Source organism: Coturnix japonica, chromosome 5, assembly GCF_001577835.2.
Source record: "Coturnix japonica isolate 7356 chromosome 5, Coturnix japonica 2.1, whole genome shotgun sequence".
NCBI lineage: Eukaryota > Metazoa > Chordata > Aves > Galliformes > Phasianidae > Coturnix > Coturnix japonica.
In genome coordinates, this window is record NC_029520.1 from 48502170 (window position 1) to 48517867 (window position 15698).

The 15698-nt window shown below is 38.7% G+C and overlaps 1 protein-coding gene across 4 annotated transcripts in view; it reads left to right on the forward strand.

Moving 5' to 3' along the window:
* PPP2R5E (protein phosphatase 2 regulatory subunit B'epsilon) overlaps positions 1–15698 on the forward strand; it is a 71404-nt gene that overhangs the window by 25359 nt on the left and 30347 nt on the right. For all 4 annotated transcript variants that reach the window (XM_015865651.2, XM_015865649.2, XM_015865650.2 and 1 more), the window contains one exon: positions 14014–14210. In XM_015865651.2, coding sequence (XP_015721137.1) covers positions 14014–14210 — 197 coding nt within the window. The remainder of the gene's footprint in view (positions 1–14013; positions 14211–15698) is intronic.

Consider the following 15698-nt stretch of genomic DNA (forward strand, 5'->3'; position numbering starts at 1 on the left):
TCTCATGGTGGGAAGGCTGGGGCCCAAAGCAGAAGAACCTGCTGTTTTCATTACACAAACAGCTTTTTTTTTTTTTTCATGTCTTCTGCCTTGGTGTACCTTTATCTTACTGTAGAACAAGGAAACCTGTGTGTCCAGCTGTTCTCCAGGTTGGGCGGTGTGCAGGAAGGGACAATAAACTGGGACTTCTTTGTAGCTTATCTGAGTAAGGACAAACAGCTCTGGGTTGATGATCCATCTCTGGTAGGCAGGTCCTGCTGAGTGCAGGAAGTGACCCTGAAATGACAGAAAGGCCCCATGGGCAGAGGGGGCGAGCCAGCAGGGAGGTGTGCTGGGTGGATACGTACCATGTGAAGGTAGTGGTATCCTCTCCAGTGCAGAGTGTGTTTGGCCTGATTGGAGCTGGGAACCATGAACCCTCCAGGTTAATGGTAACAGGATGCAGGGGAAGGACTGCAGTCTGCTCCATGTGTTGGTTCTTTTTGGCTGCATCAAATTCAAAAGCACATCCCTTTCACCTTCATTTCAAGTAGAAGGAAGTTCCTTTCTCACAGAAGTAGCAAAACAAACCATCATAGAAACATGCAGTTTCTCATTTGCAAGATAAATGATTTCAAGTTCTCTTGGGTCCGCATGGAAAAAATACTCTGCTGTTTTACCGGATGCTGTGTTCTCCAAAACATCCCATTTTTAAATGGCTTTTTCTTAATGATCCACAGCTGAAGGCCCTTCCCTGTACTCTTGGCAGCCCATGCAGTCTTTATGGGGTGGAACAGGATCCTTCTTTCGTCCTCAGAAAGAGTATTAATCCTGCCCATATTTAAGTGAGTCCAGGATTACTAATCTGTTGAAAAGCTCTGCTTTTAGTTTTTACAGATGCTGTTCAGGACATCCGATATTTGCATTCATGTTATCAGAAATGTGCTGTATGTTTCTGACATCCTCAGAGTTTCCAGAAGAGATTCACTGCAGCAGTATTAAATTATTGCAGTCCTCATTAGTAAAAATGAATCAAGTTCTCTTAATAAAACGCTAATTTTCTCATTTACGTTCCCTATTTCTGAAGTAATGACTTTTAAATACTCAGCATTTGAATTTTCCTTTCTAGTGGAATAATAAAGTGTCATAATGGCCTTAAAGTAATGTATAATGAATTTAGAGCATTTAGCTATTTACTTTTCTCACTGTTTGCTTAGTAAAAGCTGCCTTACCAGTCTGTCTAATGATCTTTCTTTCCTCTTTGAGCCATCCTGGTTGATAACTGCTCAGAAGCAGAATTCTTGGGAGGAGATTCCAACATGTTTAATGTTAACTTTTCATGAGCTGTATAATTGAGAAGCAGATGGGACTCCCTGTGTGTTCTGAAACGTGCTGTGTAGCTGGGAAGCCAGCTGTATGGAAATACACCTGCTTCCGAATTTATTGTTTGTACGTGTATATGTTCATCATTTATTTCACTCTTTAACAATCCAGCTTTGCCTGGTTTTTCTGTCATCTCTTCTAGGGAGAGCTTAGCATGTGTACATGTTTATCTAGGTAATATATAAGAGACTGCTGAATAAGCAGGAAGCAGTGATAAATGCTGCAGCTATCACCTGTTTTGCGTGGTGCTTTCTTAGTGGAGTTGGAGCTTTCAATATATAACATTCTCCTGCAAGAGTGTCATTACTTTAAAGAGCGTGTGAGAAAAGTTGCTATAGCGCCTTGCCTCCTAAAATATGGTTAATCTGTATTAAACTCCGGGCTTCCTCTTGCATGGGAACAAATTTACTGGAGGTTTCCTCATTTGAATACATTAAGTATGAGGCATAGGCATTCCTCAGTGCAGCAGCTGAGAAAGAGTTACTCAGCTAGGTTACTTTTCCAGTTGTGACTAAGGGGCCGATTAGCAGCGTCCGGAATGAGACGGCAGCACCTAGGTAAAAATAGATGGCATTTGGAGAAGCTGGGGGCTGTTTTGGAGATCTTCAGCTGCAGACTGAGAGATTGAGGCAAAGAGGCGAGCTTAAGGAAGGAGTATTACAGATATGAGTGTGGAAGAACTCCATCTGCAGGCAGAGGTAAGGCAGGGAGTATGATGGGATTGGATCCCCGGACTGAAAGGCCTCTGCTGTGGGAGGGATGTCTGAGCTGGGTTCTTCACTCCCCTCTGAAAGGAGGGATGATGCTAGCACTGATATTAATGTGAAAAAAGCAATAACGTCCTCTACATGACAAGAACCAGCCCTAAGAGTGTAAAGCTTGCTAGGTTTTTAGGCTATTAAGAATTGATACTGTAGTGCTCTGTCTGAGGAAGGGTAATGCACATGAAAGTGCTGCTTCAATAGGTTAACTTGAAGGTCATTAGTTGCTACTAAGAGACCAAGTCATGGAGTGGGGTGGTGACCCTAATAGCACGAGATTGTATTTTGCTTTCTATCTTTCACAGTTATAACTTTGTCCTATGACAGTAGCAGGTTGAGTGGTCTTTCTGTGTTCTTCCTATAGGATGCTGAAGCTTCTATTAGGATACTTTAGAGCTCTGCTCTGTTCTTCACTGACCTGTGCTGACTTAGCTACTGGGTTGGGAAAGAACCATCTGCACGTGCTCTGATACACACGGAATGTAACATAGAGAATGTAGAGTGCTGTCTGCCTTATTAGATAAACTTCAGTCCAGTGCAGTTATTTAAAATACTCATTTTTATTGAAAATGGTGTGCTCTCCTTGTTATTTAATAATGTATTAGTGAATTAGATATTTCATGGCATAAGAAGGCAAGAAAGGATATACCCAAAGTCTTGTTTTGTAACATCTAGCAATAAAGTATGTCATAAAAAACAGGCAAGGAATGTGTGTAAGTTGAGAGTTCTGGATATTAATGAACCTGCTACTCCAAAAGTGTATGGGCAAGGTGGAGAGCGTGTTACATCTGTATTCATGTACTCAGAAAAAAGGCATGTTTGCTGGACTACACGTGCTTTCTGGATCAGAAATCAGATCACTTGCAAAGACTGTAATAATATATTTCAAAGGTGTTACTAATTCGTCAATAATGTACTGATGAATTTGAAAGTGGGTAAGAGGTCCTTTTAGATTTCCCTATGTATACACTGGCAAAATGCAAGCTTTTCCTGTTAAGCTTTTCTCCATTATTTTTTAATGGAATATGTAACTGATGAGATTGCTCTTCCTTTACTTGATTAATAAGCAAACTTTCTGCCAATTAGAGCAAAGGTATAATGGCATTTCTGGTGAGCTGATGTAACACTGCCATTGGCATCCTGTCCAAACTGAAGACAAAAGGAGATCAAGTTTGCAATCACAGTATGTCTGAGGAAAAATAATGTTAATAAGCTAATTTACACTATATCATCTTTGGTGTAGGAGGACCTTAACTGAATGAGTAGTTTGGGAAGAGTTTAAGTTGCAGCTGACAATGGAGAGCAGCGTCTGGTAACCACAAAGGAGAGATTTTAGTGAAGTATATTTAATGTAATGTAATATAAGTACTAATAAGGTGTAAGCAGTTATTGTTTAGCCTTGTTAGTATTTATATTGGTCTAAACTGAAAAAGTTCTGTAGAGTGACTCTTGATGTTCAGCAGAGTGATTTTCTTAGCTGTATTAGTTACATGACATAGCCTTGTCCACGTAGTTTTCACTTTGCTCCAGCATGTTTATGTATCTTAATAACTTAATACAAAACTCAGTACTGGATCCACTATGGATATTTTAATGGTTTCTGCACTGTTGTAGACTGATGGGCATAATGCAGAGGGACTGAGTAATTTCTAGTGGAATTCACTTTAAGTGCCAAGGCCCAGGATTGTCAGAAATAATTGTCTGTGCTGTAGCTGATAACATTTCTGAGGAAAGAAAAATACAATGACTGATAAACATGCAAGCAAGTAAATATCTTCTGCCCAAAGAAAAAAGCATTTGTTTATCTAGCATTTTCAGGAGGGGTCAGAGGTAGAGATGATATGGAGAAAACTTCCATGAACCTCATGGTAATGCATGGCTCTGATAAGGGTTGTTCTTTAGGCAATTACAAATATTCAGAAGTGAGGTATTTGCTTTCTAGAGCTTTGTGATACGTAGATAACATGTGTTTTCCTTTTGGTATTCAAGGAACAAAAATGTTACCATTTAAAAGACAGTAAAGTGTCCTAATGTTCTTTTCAAATGTCTAAGTTTTAGCAAAAACTCACCATTTTGGTGTAACAGAGCATTTAAAACAGGAACAGTAATCACCTGTAAATGAATCTCTCACATATAGCGTGAGGTTGGACTAGATGGTCTTCTATGTCTTTTCCAACCTTGATAATTCTGTGATTATATTTTTTGAAGAGATGGCTGATATTACACACAGAAATACGTAATGATAGTAACCAATGATGTAAAATATCCAGCACACCGTGGTCTGGCTCAGTAGGTTGCTGGGGAATATAATTTACTTGTCGTCCATTCTCCCTCTATTATTTAATTGTTCCAGATCTGGAATAATCTGAAGAAGGTGCTGTGGGAGCGTTGAGTCTGGGGATATATTTCTGTACACTTGTGTATGTAGGACAGCCCTACAGGAATTACAGAAGCAAAATAAAACAAATCAGATTTCTTTCTTTCTTTTGTTATTGAGACTGATCTGCTGGACTTGGCAATATGGGAAGAGGCGTTCCCTTAACTCAGCATCTAGACTGATTTGAGTTACTGTTGTAAGATATTTAACAACGCATTCTGAGCCTTATAGATGTCCATGTTTGAAGGGTAGCTGGTGTAGTCTAATCAGTGGAAAGCCTTATGCAAGGAAAATATCTTGAAAAGGAATGATGTGGTAACCTCCTTTCTTGATAAGTAGACTGCGTGGATTGCTTGTGCTTGAAAAGCCTTCTGGTAGAGTTTTGGAGTAATGCTTTCTGGTTTCATGGTTGGCAGGGAGATCAGGACATGCCTTCAGGTTTTCCTGTGCTTTGTTGCAGCTCAGACGGGATGTAATGAGGCTGTGTTCTGTGCTAAGGAAGTGCAGACGAGCAGTGGGCTCTGTGGCTGGCCATCCTGCAGGGACACACTACCACAGGTGCATCACCCACTGCAGCTTTCATGTGCTTTTGGCGTAGTATCGGATACTGTTGGTTGTGTTGGTTCTGATCTCAGGGGACCTAAAACTTATGCCTGTAGAGGCTAAAACTGGTGCTTAAAAAATGAATAATGAAGGCCTAACATGATGATTTTGCTCTTCCGTTGTGCTGGAGACTCAGCAAGAAAGGGGGAACCTGCGTAAGAAGTTGGACTTCCAGAAGGGTCTTTTTGGATAATGTAGAATGAATTCTTAGCTTGTTTCCTCATCTACCATTATGACTTTGAAGGCTGCTTATTGAATCTGATCATTTTCTTACACAGACGTGCACAACATCTTACACATGTGCAGTTCCATGATGTTCTTCTTCCATTACTCTTCTTCCATTGCATCTCTCCCTCTGTGGAGAGAATGAGAGCACAAACACATGATGAGCAGTGTGATGGCTGGAAAAAATATTGAGTCTAAATTAGTGCTGAGTAGAATATTATCTTGGTTAGATTGGTGCTAACAGATGAGAAGAAAATGGAAGTTACATTTTCAGGGCACAATTAAACTCTTCTAAATGTGTAAGCAGAGTAATATAATACTATATTTTTATATGCACGTTTATTATTTAACTTAATAAATGTAGACCTGAGTTCTTGTGCAGTGGCGTGAATGTAGAGGATAGCTCTCAATCACTTTTTTCATTGGAGAATGTATAACTGTGACTTCAGGTGTAATGTATTGAGTTGGCATAAAGCAGCCTGTTTGGGTGGAAGTTCTGTTTTGAGTTTCCTCTGTGTGTGGTTCAATGTTTTGTTTTTAAAGCATTTAGATTCTATAGAGAAACTCAATGGTTTGAAGCAAACAAGTATTGCATATTTTTATTTGAATCCAGAGCAATTAGGAAGCCAGGTATAATTTTTGCACTCTTAGAAGATGCATGAAATGGAATAACATGTACAGATATGTACCTTTATCGTGATTGCAATATGTACTTAATGTACCAAATGAATTCCCATGTAAAACGCAGGCTGTCTTGTGGCCACAGTTAGAGTGGAAGTTAAGACTGCTATGACTCATTTTACATTCAGTGATCATTATAGAGCAGAAGCTTCTCATGTCACGTAGAAGAAAAAATGGTGATCTGATAAGAATCTTATCAAAAGAAGACAATAATCCTCTTAAGGATTCTTCTGTCTTAGGTCAGCAGCAGGCAATCATGGCTTTTTTGCACAGGTGTTCCTAAATAGCCTGGAATTTATAAACAGTTTTGTATGGCTTTTATTTTGTCTTCTAATTTTTTTGCTGTCCGAGGATCCTAAAGATCTTGAGCTGCTGGTTAGAAGATTCTAATCCTACCATATTCTGATATTAGTCATTAATCAAAGATAAAAGATAAAGTATAGAAAATGCAGCTGCAGCTTTGACCATCACTTTCCCTAAAATTGGTCCTAAAGTCAGGTTGGGCAATTAAAAATGAACACTTTAAAACAGCTTGAAGAGCTCCTTACTGATTTTGAAGGAAAAGAATACAGCAGGAGCAGGGTGACCCAGTGGAGCATATAGTTACTGTTGTGTAGCTCTGCTCTACCTCTGTAATTTGAGAAATCACTTGGAAAATGAGTTTTGTGTTTGTTTACACTGTGCTCCTGTCTCAGGTATTTGTTATACCATTGAGGGTAGAGGAGCTGAGTAATTAGAAAGCGTTTTGTTGCTAAGTTCAGCTTATTTTGTTCTTGCTAAACCTGTAGCTTTTGCTGTTCAAACATACTGAGTTTAAACTCTATGTATTTGAACAGTGCTGTTGTGTTTAATTTAAACTGCAGCTCTCTGAGTAGCAGCTGGAAGAACATACCTGGATGAATCAACCGACTGATGCCTAAAATGGAAACAAATATATCTTGTATGTGGACATACATTCATTTTTAGGTAAATGAAGCAAATAGAAGTTGAAGAGTGTATGGTCTTTAAGAATATTTGGCAAACATGTGCTGACAATTTCTTTAATACCTCCCTTTGATATTGTCAAGTGGCAGGACAGCCATGGAGAGCTGCTCTTTGGTAGTAGTTCAGCAGACCCAGTTACTTCGACTATTCTAAATGAAGGTTGGCTTCTACTTTGGAAGTGCAGTTGGTAATAATCTCCCTAACACAACTAACGTGAACTTTCTGAACCAGTGCAGAAGACACTTGAGGCAGCTCAGGAAAATTGGCCTCAGTAATTTTTGGTGTTTCAGCCAAATATTTTTGTCTTATTTGGGGATTTTATGCCACATATTCAATATAGGAAATTGAAAGAATGTGTGTGTTGGTTTGTTTTGTTTTGCCAGCCCTTTTTAACCCCCATTAAAAATAAATAAATAAAACCATTGTGTTTGAAATTCCATTAAAAATAGGGAGAGACAGAAAGCAGTCCATAGAACCTGCCATCAGCTTGGGGCTTAAAAATAAGTGTTTGTTTCATGTCGAGGTGAACTTAATGCAAATAGTGTAGTGAGGCTATTAAAGATGTCACACAAGTGTCAGGAACCTGGAGATATGCAGTTGCTTAATCACATCCAGCCCCTAACCACTAATTCATTCATTGTGTCTTGCCTGAACCCTGAAAGCTCCTGCTTTCCTCTTGGAATATTCTGCTCCATTAATTGCGTTAACTATTCCCCACACAACCTCCTCTCTCTGTCTTTTCCAAGGATATACCTATATGCTGCCTCATTTCTCTCTTGGCCTTTTAGTAGTTTCTTCTTGCTCTGCCACCTTTGGCCTCTTGCTCTCCCCCTCTTTAACACTCACAAATTTCTTTGCTATTCTTCTATGTCTTTTGAATTTATTTTTTTTTTTGGTTGAATTCCTCTTCTATCATTAATTTGTCTCTAGAATTTGTGTCACTTGAATCCTTTTCTGTACTTCTTCTGCTGTCCGTGACCAGGATTGGTTTTGGCTCAACTGTATTTGTAGGCATACTCTGACCGTCTTGGATTACTTCTCTAGTCCAAACTTCCCATTCATTGCCCAACTAATGAGAAGGTGTTGAAACATGTTGTCAGCTTACTTAAGGAAGAAGGCATTGCTACGTGATTATGAAGAGGCATGGTTCCTGCTGCATGGTGATTATTAGTAACAGTTATTACATACTGAATATCTTGTGAGTCACTGTGTTTCTGCGGGACCTAGAACAGCATTTTGGTGTACCTGAATACCCTGATAAGATCGTTTTCCATTAGGTGTTCGTGTGTTCTGAATACTGTCCACCAAATACTTCCTCGATTACATGTTATTATCTGAAATGTTTCATGTAACACTGCTTCATAATGGTTTCGTCATGTTAATTTAGTGATGCATGAGTACCCAGACTTGTAGTACCTAGAGCACTTTGGAAGCTCTCTGCTTGCTTTAGAATGGCACGTCATCAGTGTATGTGTACATCAATGCTGTCCTTTTGCAACAAATATGTATGTAGTAGTATTTGATTCTGCTTTGTAAGTAGCGCTGACAACTGAGCTTATAGTGGTGGTCAGCTTCCAAGCTGACGGATGTCCACAGCACAGCCACCACTGCCATAATGAGTGGTGGGAGGAACACGTGCAGATCACAGATTGACAAAGTATATCCTAAAGGCATTTTTTCATCCAGTCCCACTATAGCTGTGGGCTGAGCTGCATTGGTGCATGTGAAGAGGCTTGTATTACAGTATGCACCATGCTCATTGTGGAAACAGGCAAAACATTTACTGGAAGTTCCATATATAACTCAGAGTGCATCCATAAGGATTATCTCCTGGATATTGTTATGCTGTCCTATGCACGTTCAAGGCACTCGCATCAAATACTGCCTGTAGATTGACACTGCTTTCAGGCTGCTTGTCTCCATAAATGCTGAAAGCCTCAGTAAGATGATCAGTGACTATCAGTGTTCTGCATGTGCTGCAAACAGTATGTTAGTGTTGTGCTTTTCTTCTGTGTCTTCACTCATGAAAGTTGCCTAGAACTTGTGGCACTGCATTTATTGCAGTGTGCATAACACTGGTACTGGTTAGACGTTCTGTATTTGGAGCACAGTGCCCAGGTAGCTGCCCTGCCTGTGTAATTATTAAGTATAGAGAGAGGACTGGGGAAAGAGCTTTGGGAAAAAAGCCCCTGTTATAAGTGAATGATCACTGACTTCACAAAGCATTCATAATATTGACAGCCAGTCATGAAAATTAAATGAATGTAATCAGCTGAGGGATTGCTTTTCTTAAGAAGTGTGTGTAAGAAGGAAAACATTTGTACTGCTTGGCATCTGTAAGACCACTGTGAAAAGTGGCATATAGACACGTGGCCTATGTATGCCAGTGCATGTGTGACAGGACATTTGGTTAGCTAGAGGTTTGGGCTTGATTTTTGGTAGACCTGCTGTTGAAGCGATGTCTTCCAAGGACACAAAGGGCTTCTAAATTCAGTTCTGCAACTACAATGATCATCCAGTTTCAATCCCCGCTACGTGCAGGGTCACCAGCCACCAGACCAGGCTGCCCAGAGCCACATCCAGCCTGGCCTTGAATGCCTGCAGGGATGGGACATCCACAACCTCCTTGGGCAACCTGTTCCAGAGTGACACCACCCTCTGTGTACATATGTATATTTTTAAAATGAATAAATGTTCGGATAATACATACGTGGGTGCAGGGTAGCATTTGTGGATGTGCTTACATGTAATCTGCAGCATTTATCTTGTTTAATTCTACGCCCTCATCTGTCTTTGGTCTGACATTTCCTTGCAGCTGCAGTGCTTTCTTATTAAACCCCCACCTTGTTGTCTTCACTTCTTTGATTCACAGCATTATACCGTTCATTGCAAAAGTACAGCCTGAAGTGGAACAGGGAGATGATCCAGGTGTTTGGTATCTATCTACCCTTCATTTTTCACTACCAGCATCATGAGTACATTCAGTACCACAGCTCAGTTCTCTGGATGCAGTTTTGCCAGCCAGATGCAGCATTTTCCTTTGTGATTTTTCAGTTACTCGTAAATAATATTTGTTAAAACATGAATATAATATTAACATATATATATTTTTAATGTGTGTGTATGTTAGAAGGTTGCCATGAAATGCTGCTTCAATATTTTTCTTTCTTCATTTGGTAAAGAAATCAAAAGGCAGAGACTGTAGAGTTGATTGAGGAGAAGGGATGGGCTGGTTGGGTTGGGATTATTTTGGATAAAGGCTATTCAGAGGGAAACTGATTTACATTGTCACATAGAACTGGTATTGGAGATGTTGCAGTAACACGGTCCATGTCTGAAAAGTCTATGGTTCTTTCTGTCAGTTTTTCAGATCACTTTATAAAACACTTGATTTTGTTAAAGGCTCTGATTTTCTCTCTTTATTTGTTCAGGTTTATTATTAGTTGCTGTCATTTGAGCCAATTTCCTTTGAATCTGTGAATGTTCAGTGTACTTCACAAGCTCTGTACTGTGTTTAAATGTCTGGAGAGAAAACTTGACAAGCTCCTCAGCATGAAAATTAAGTCAGTTCTTGTGGTCATCCGTACAGAAATTTATCTGCCTTTAAGTTTTGGTTTTGATAAGTATATATTCTCCTGTGCGTTGGATATAAACCAAACGTACCGCTCAGTGGTATAATTTTGATTTTATTCTATGTCTGAAGGTATTGTAGATCTTTATACAGATTTATTACTGAACTTACTCAACCTTCTGTTCCTTCAGGTATAAGTGGTTACAATGGTAAGCTTGAAGCTTACTGTATTTCAGTATGTTAGTGTTACATTCTAACACAAGAGGAAATTGTTGCAAAATGCGTTGTAACCTCTCAATGTCTGACTGCTGAGAACTAAGAAAGAGGTTTGCAAGAGGTTTGCTGTTTTGCATTGGCCAGTTGTGAACATTCGTGATGAGCTGCACTTGAAGTTGTTCTATTAAGGAGTTGAGCTCTGCTGTGGGGCTGGATATCTCCCAGTACCAGTAATGAGGATGTGAGGGTGGCAGTGCTCTTTCAGTAAGGCCTGCACATCTGTCAGAGAGGCATTAGGAGATTAGGGAAAACATACAAAAAAACCCTTCTAAAACAAAAAGAACTCAAACCAACTGATGATGTGATCGCAGAGGGAGGCTTGTGAACTTAGAATAGCGATGTTATTGATTTCTGCTGGGAGAGTTCCTGGTTCCAAGTAGAAAAATACAGGCGCTGAGTGTTACCTATTACCAAAGCATGATACTTCTTGCAGTTTTACTTCGCACTGTGAATACCATTATGTTTCATGAAGAAGAACAAGACCAGAACAAGTTTGGGGTTTTTCTTTGTTCTGTTTTGATGAGCTTGTCCATAGAGTTTGCCTGGTGGCTGGCATGGAATTCATGTATCATTTTGCAGTAACTTTTCTTGAGATGAACTCTATTATATTTTTCCTTTCTTTTCCACACCTCCAAATGCTTCACTGAAATAAAAAATAAGCTTATATTAGATGTTTAAATGCTTTAATATATATATATTAATTTAATGCTGACACTACATTAAAATTAATGTAGTTCTGAGTCACTGGAGTCTGGTTAGTCTGGTTATAACAACACTGGATTGAAACTTGTGATGGATTCTGGTTTGTTTTCAGCCCGTGCTTACCATTGACTGAGATAAACTTGTCAGCCAAAGTGAATGCAGGCAAGCCATGTAGGACAATGCAAACAAAGCCCATTATGTTTATGTAACATCATAGATTTCATTGATACCATTTATCTGTTGTAAAGATACGTACTGGAATGTGTAAGGAAGAGTGCAAGTCAGAACAGAAGTGCGGTTGGTTACTTCTCAAGAGCATTTTTTCTCTATTTTTTTGTAGTTTATGTTTATAGTTTGTCTCCGGGAATAAATTACTTATCAGATAATTGTTGATTGATTGCTAGTAACAGTGAATTCTGAAGTCCATTTTCCTCTTTTGTATCATTTGAGAGCAATCAAATAGTGAGCCATTGGAATGCATAGGTGCCAAATAGGGAGCTATTGGAATACATAGGGGCCCATCGTTGCCAAATAGTGAGCCATTAAAAGACATAGGTTGCTAATAGGGAGCCATTGGAAGACATAGGATCACAAATGCTTGTATTCTTCAGGCTCTTCATCTCCTCGTAGACTTCAGACTGGTTCCTACCTTAGGAAGGACGCTAACAGAAGTGTTCTCTTTTGCAATGACCAAGGGCTGATGGCTTTCTTTGGCTCCTTCACCTAGATTTCAGTGCAGTCTGCTGTGAGGCATTTGAATGTGTGACACCTGGCCAGTGCAATGACTTCACAGTGGCCTGGTTTTGTTACCTCTAAACTTCAAGAAGTGTTTGGTTTTCTTTTCCTGCATTGCTCTTCCTGTTGAAGTTCTGCAGGACCACGTTTCTTCCATCTTCTGTTCCACAGATAAATAAAAACCTGTAGGATTATGGGGTGAACAATTAAAAGGATGTTATGAAGTGCAGTATTATAACTATACCACTTTTTCCCACTTAATTTGCTTTGGATGCAGCTGTTGCAGAGGTTACCCAAATCTTAGAAGTAGGAGATTGGTTCATGCGTCCAAGTGAACTTTGCCAAGATCTCAGTTGATTTGTGGGGTATGGTTTGATAGTTATTGAATCCTTCCACAATGACACCGCTGTTCATTGAAGAAGGTTGAGTAAATGTATTGTGCTATTTGATGTCAAGTCATAACGTGTGTAGCATATTTATTTGTATCACCATCCAAATTTACTCTTTATGCTTTTCAGTAATTAAGCAGCGCAGGGAGTTGGTGCCAAGTGCTGTGGCCTTGTAATACTCAGTAGGTCTTTTGAGTTGACTCTAGTACTGTTATGCATATGGTTCAAATTCATACAAATTCATTAAAGCTACTCTCCTTAAAACTGCTGTAAAACTGTGAACAGCATCCAGTGTTTACCAAGTATTCCTTGGCAAGATGTACTCAGTCGTGTATTAAGGATAAGAATTTCCTTCTTAGGTTAGCTTTTATACTGGTATGTCCAAGTTTTAAGAAATAAATATAAATTCTCTGCTATTTAAGTTTTTCTAGTTGAAGTTAGTAAAGTTTTCCATTGCATATTGGATTATTGCTCAGAAGGCCATTTCCTAGCAGACCATTTGTGCCTGAAAAACAACAAAAAAAAGGCAGATCAAAGGAAACGAAGCCTCTTGTTTGAAGCCATTCTCTTGTCTTTCAGAATAAAAATAGATATTTCATTCATGCAGCTTTTCTGCTATTCTTAGCCTCATGTAACACTGGATAAACCAGGCACTCTGTGCATTCTTTTGATGCACTTGGTAAACTAGCAAGCCCCTAAGAAGTTGACTTAGGAAAAATAATAAGCAGTACATTCTACTTATATAATTGCACAAGTAATTGTTACTATTTTGTGTGTTAATGCATATAATACAGCAGCATATTGTCACTGTTTCAGTATAATTGCTGTTGATTTTGTTATGGAAAGTATCGATGTGGAAGTAATAATTCTGAAATGTTGTTTGCATGAATTTAGTCCTACTGTAAATTCATATGTATTCATATAGAGTTGTAAGTGACACGGTATTTTTGGAAGTAGAAATTAATCAAGTTTGATCAATCTTAACAGTTCCTTCATCCTTCTTTGATGTGTAAGTTAACAATGGCGTGTGTCAGACACAGTAACAGTAGAAGTACACTATAATATTAAGTCTGAATGCTTTTGCATTTGTATTTTTCACTTAAGCCTTTACTTCTTTTGTTAACCATATTTTCTTAACAGTGAATAACTTACTACTACAACAAATTGTTCAGGACCTCAAACACAAAGTAGTAACAGTTCCTATAAGGGGGTCCATTTGTTAATCTAAGCTCTGTCTTATGAAAAGTATTTGGATGCTGTTTTTCTTTGGAATTGATGTTCAAAAATAAATCCTGTTTCGTATAAAGAGATGCCAGACTCACAAAGATTTTCTTTCTTGTTTCATAGACGTTCCATCTTCAGAGCAGCCTGAACTGTTCCTGAAGAAACTTCAACAGTGCTGTGTCATTTTTGACTTCATGGACACGCTTTCAGACCTTAAAATGAAAGAATACAAGCGCTCCACTCTTAATGAACTGGTCGACTACATTACAATAAGCAGAGGATGTTTGACAGAGCAGACTTACCCTGAAGTAGTTAGAATGGTGAGTTTCTTCTTTCTCATGGTCTCTTTAAATCTACTTGCAATTCCGGTTACATATTGTGGGCGAAATTGAACCCTGGAGTAGGTGGATTAAATGAGGCCTTTGGTTTTTATTTTCTGCTTGACATCACTTGGGGATAATTCTCCAAAGGCAAAATTATTAATTTTTGTATGTGCTTAATTAAAGTCAAGACGATGGTTATTATAGTGTCAGAAACATATGAAAGTTTCCTGATCGAAAGACGCAGCAGAGGTATTATCAGAGTCCATCTCTTTCCCCCTGTACCCTTTCCCTCCCCAGTATAAATCATGGATTAATTTTAGAAGGTTTTTTTTTTTTTTTTTCCTTTGAACTTTATCCAAGCATTTGAATTAATACTGAAGCTGCTTTTAGACCAAGTTGGTAAAGCTGCTGTAGAGAAACTGTGAAAATGTTATGGTTGTATGCTGTCATTGTGGTTGCTGTTTGTATGCAGCATTACTCAACAGTAAAGCCGTAACTTACATATACCTGTAAATTGTCCACTAATGGTATTTTCAGTCTGTGGTAACGGTATCAGGTGTTATATAGTGAAAACCATCCTTTGTAATTGGCAAAATCAATCAGTGCATTGAAACATTTATTCTGTTCTACCATATGGAACTCTTATAGTCTGCTATCTAAATAGGAAGACAGTTGTGAATTTGGTGATGCTGAAACATGAATAGATTTTATAAAGCACTATATGTGATTTCCTGGAACACAGTTATATACTGTGCTGCTTGTCTGTGATACTTAAAAGTAGCTGAAAATTATGAAGGACCCATTGTGCACTTAATAGTAAATCTTCTAAAAAGCAGAATCCGAATGATTTATGGAAAAACATGTAGTTCCTTAGTCTGAATGTATTTTCAGATGTCTGCTATAACATGATCAGATTCTCCCTCTTTTCCCTTGCCCTTCCATTTGCCTTCCTCTACTGGAGAAGTCTTCTCAATGAGCTGCTTGTCACTCTGCTGTGTTAAATGTTCAGCATGTGGTCTAATGCAAATTCAAGTCTGAATACAAAATTACTACCTCTTTGCTGAGTTCTTCAGCTTTTAATCAATTTGCAGCATCTAAATGGTTTGCAAATGTTACTTTTTTCTTCCTTTTACCCTTTGGAATGAACTGATGTTGTCATATGGTTTGTATAGACAGGGTACTTATGCTCAGATAGCTGCAGTAACATTGGGGATCTTTTCTGTTTGCAGTAGACACCCCCAGTCTCACTTTCTGTGACAATTTAGTATTTGTTTTAGTCTTTCTGTTACTGAGACTGCATTTTCTCATTGACTTAATGTACTGTCTTTTACTGTAGCAAGAAGTTAGAAGTATTTGATCTGTACCTGCTTGTGAAGTTCAGTTTTGAGTAATAAATCATAACAGCAATCTGTACACGAGCTGTAATGAGACGCAGAACCCTTTTGCTTGCATTTTCTACAATCCCTGCAGTCATTTATGTTCATT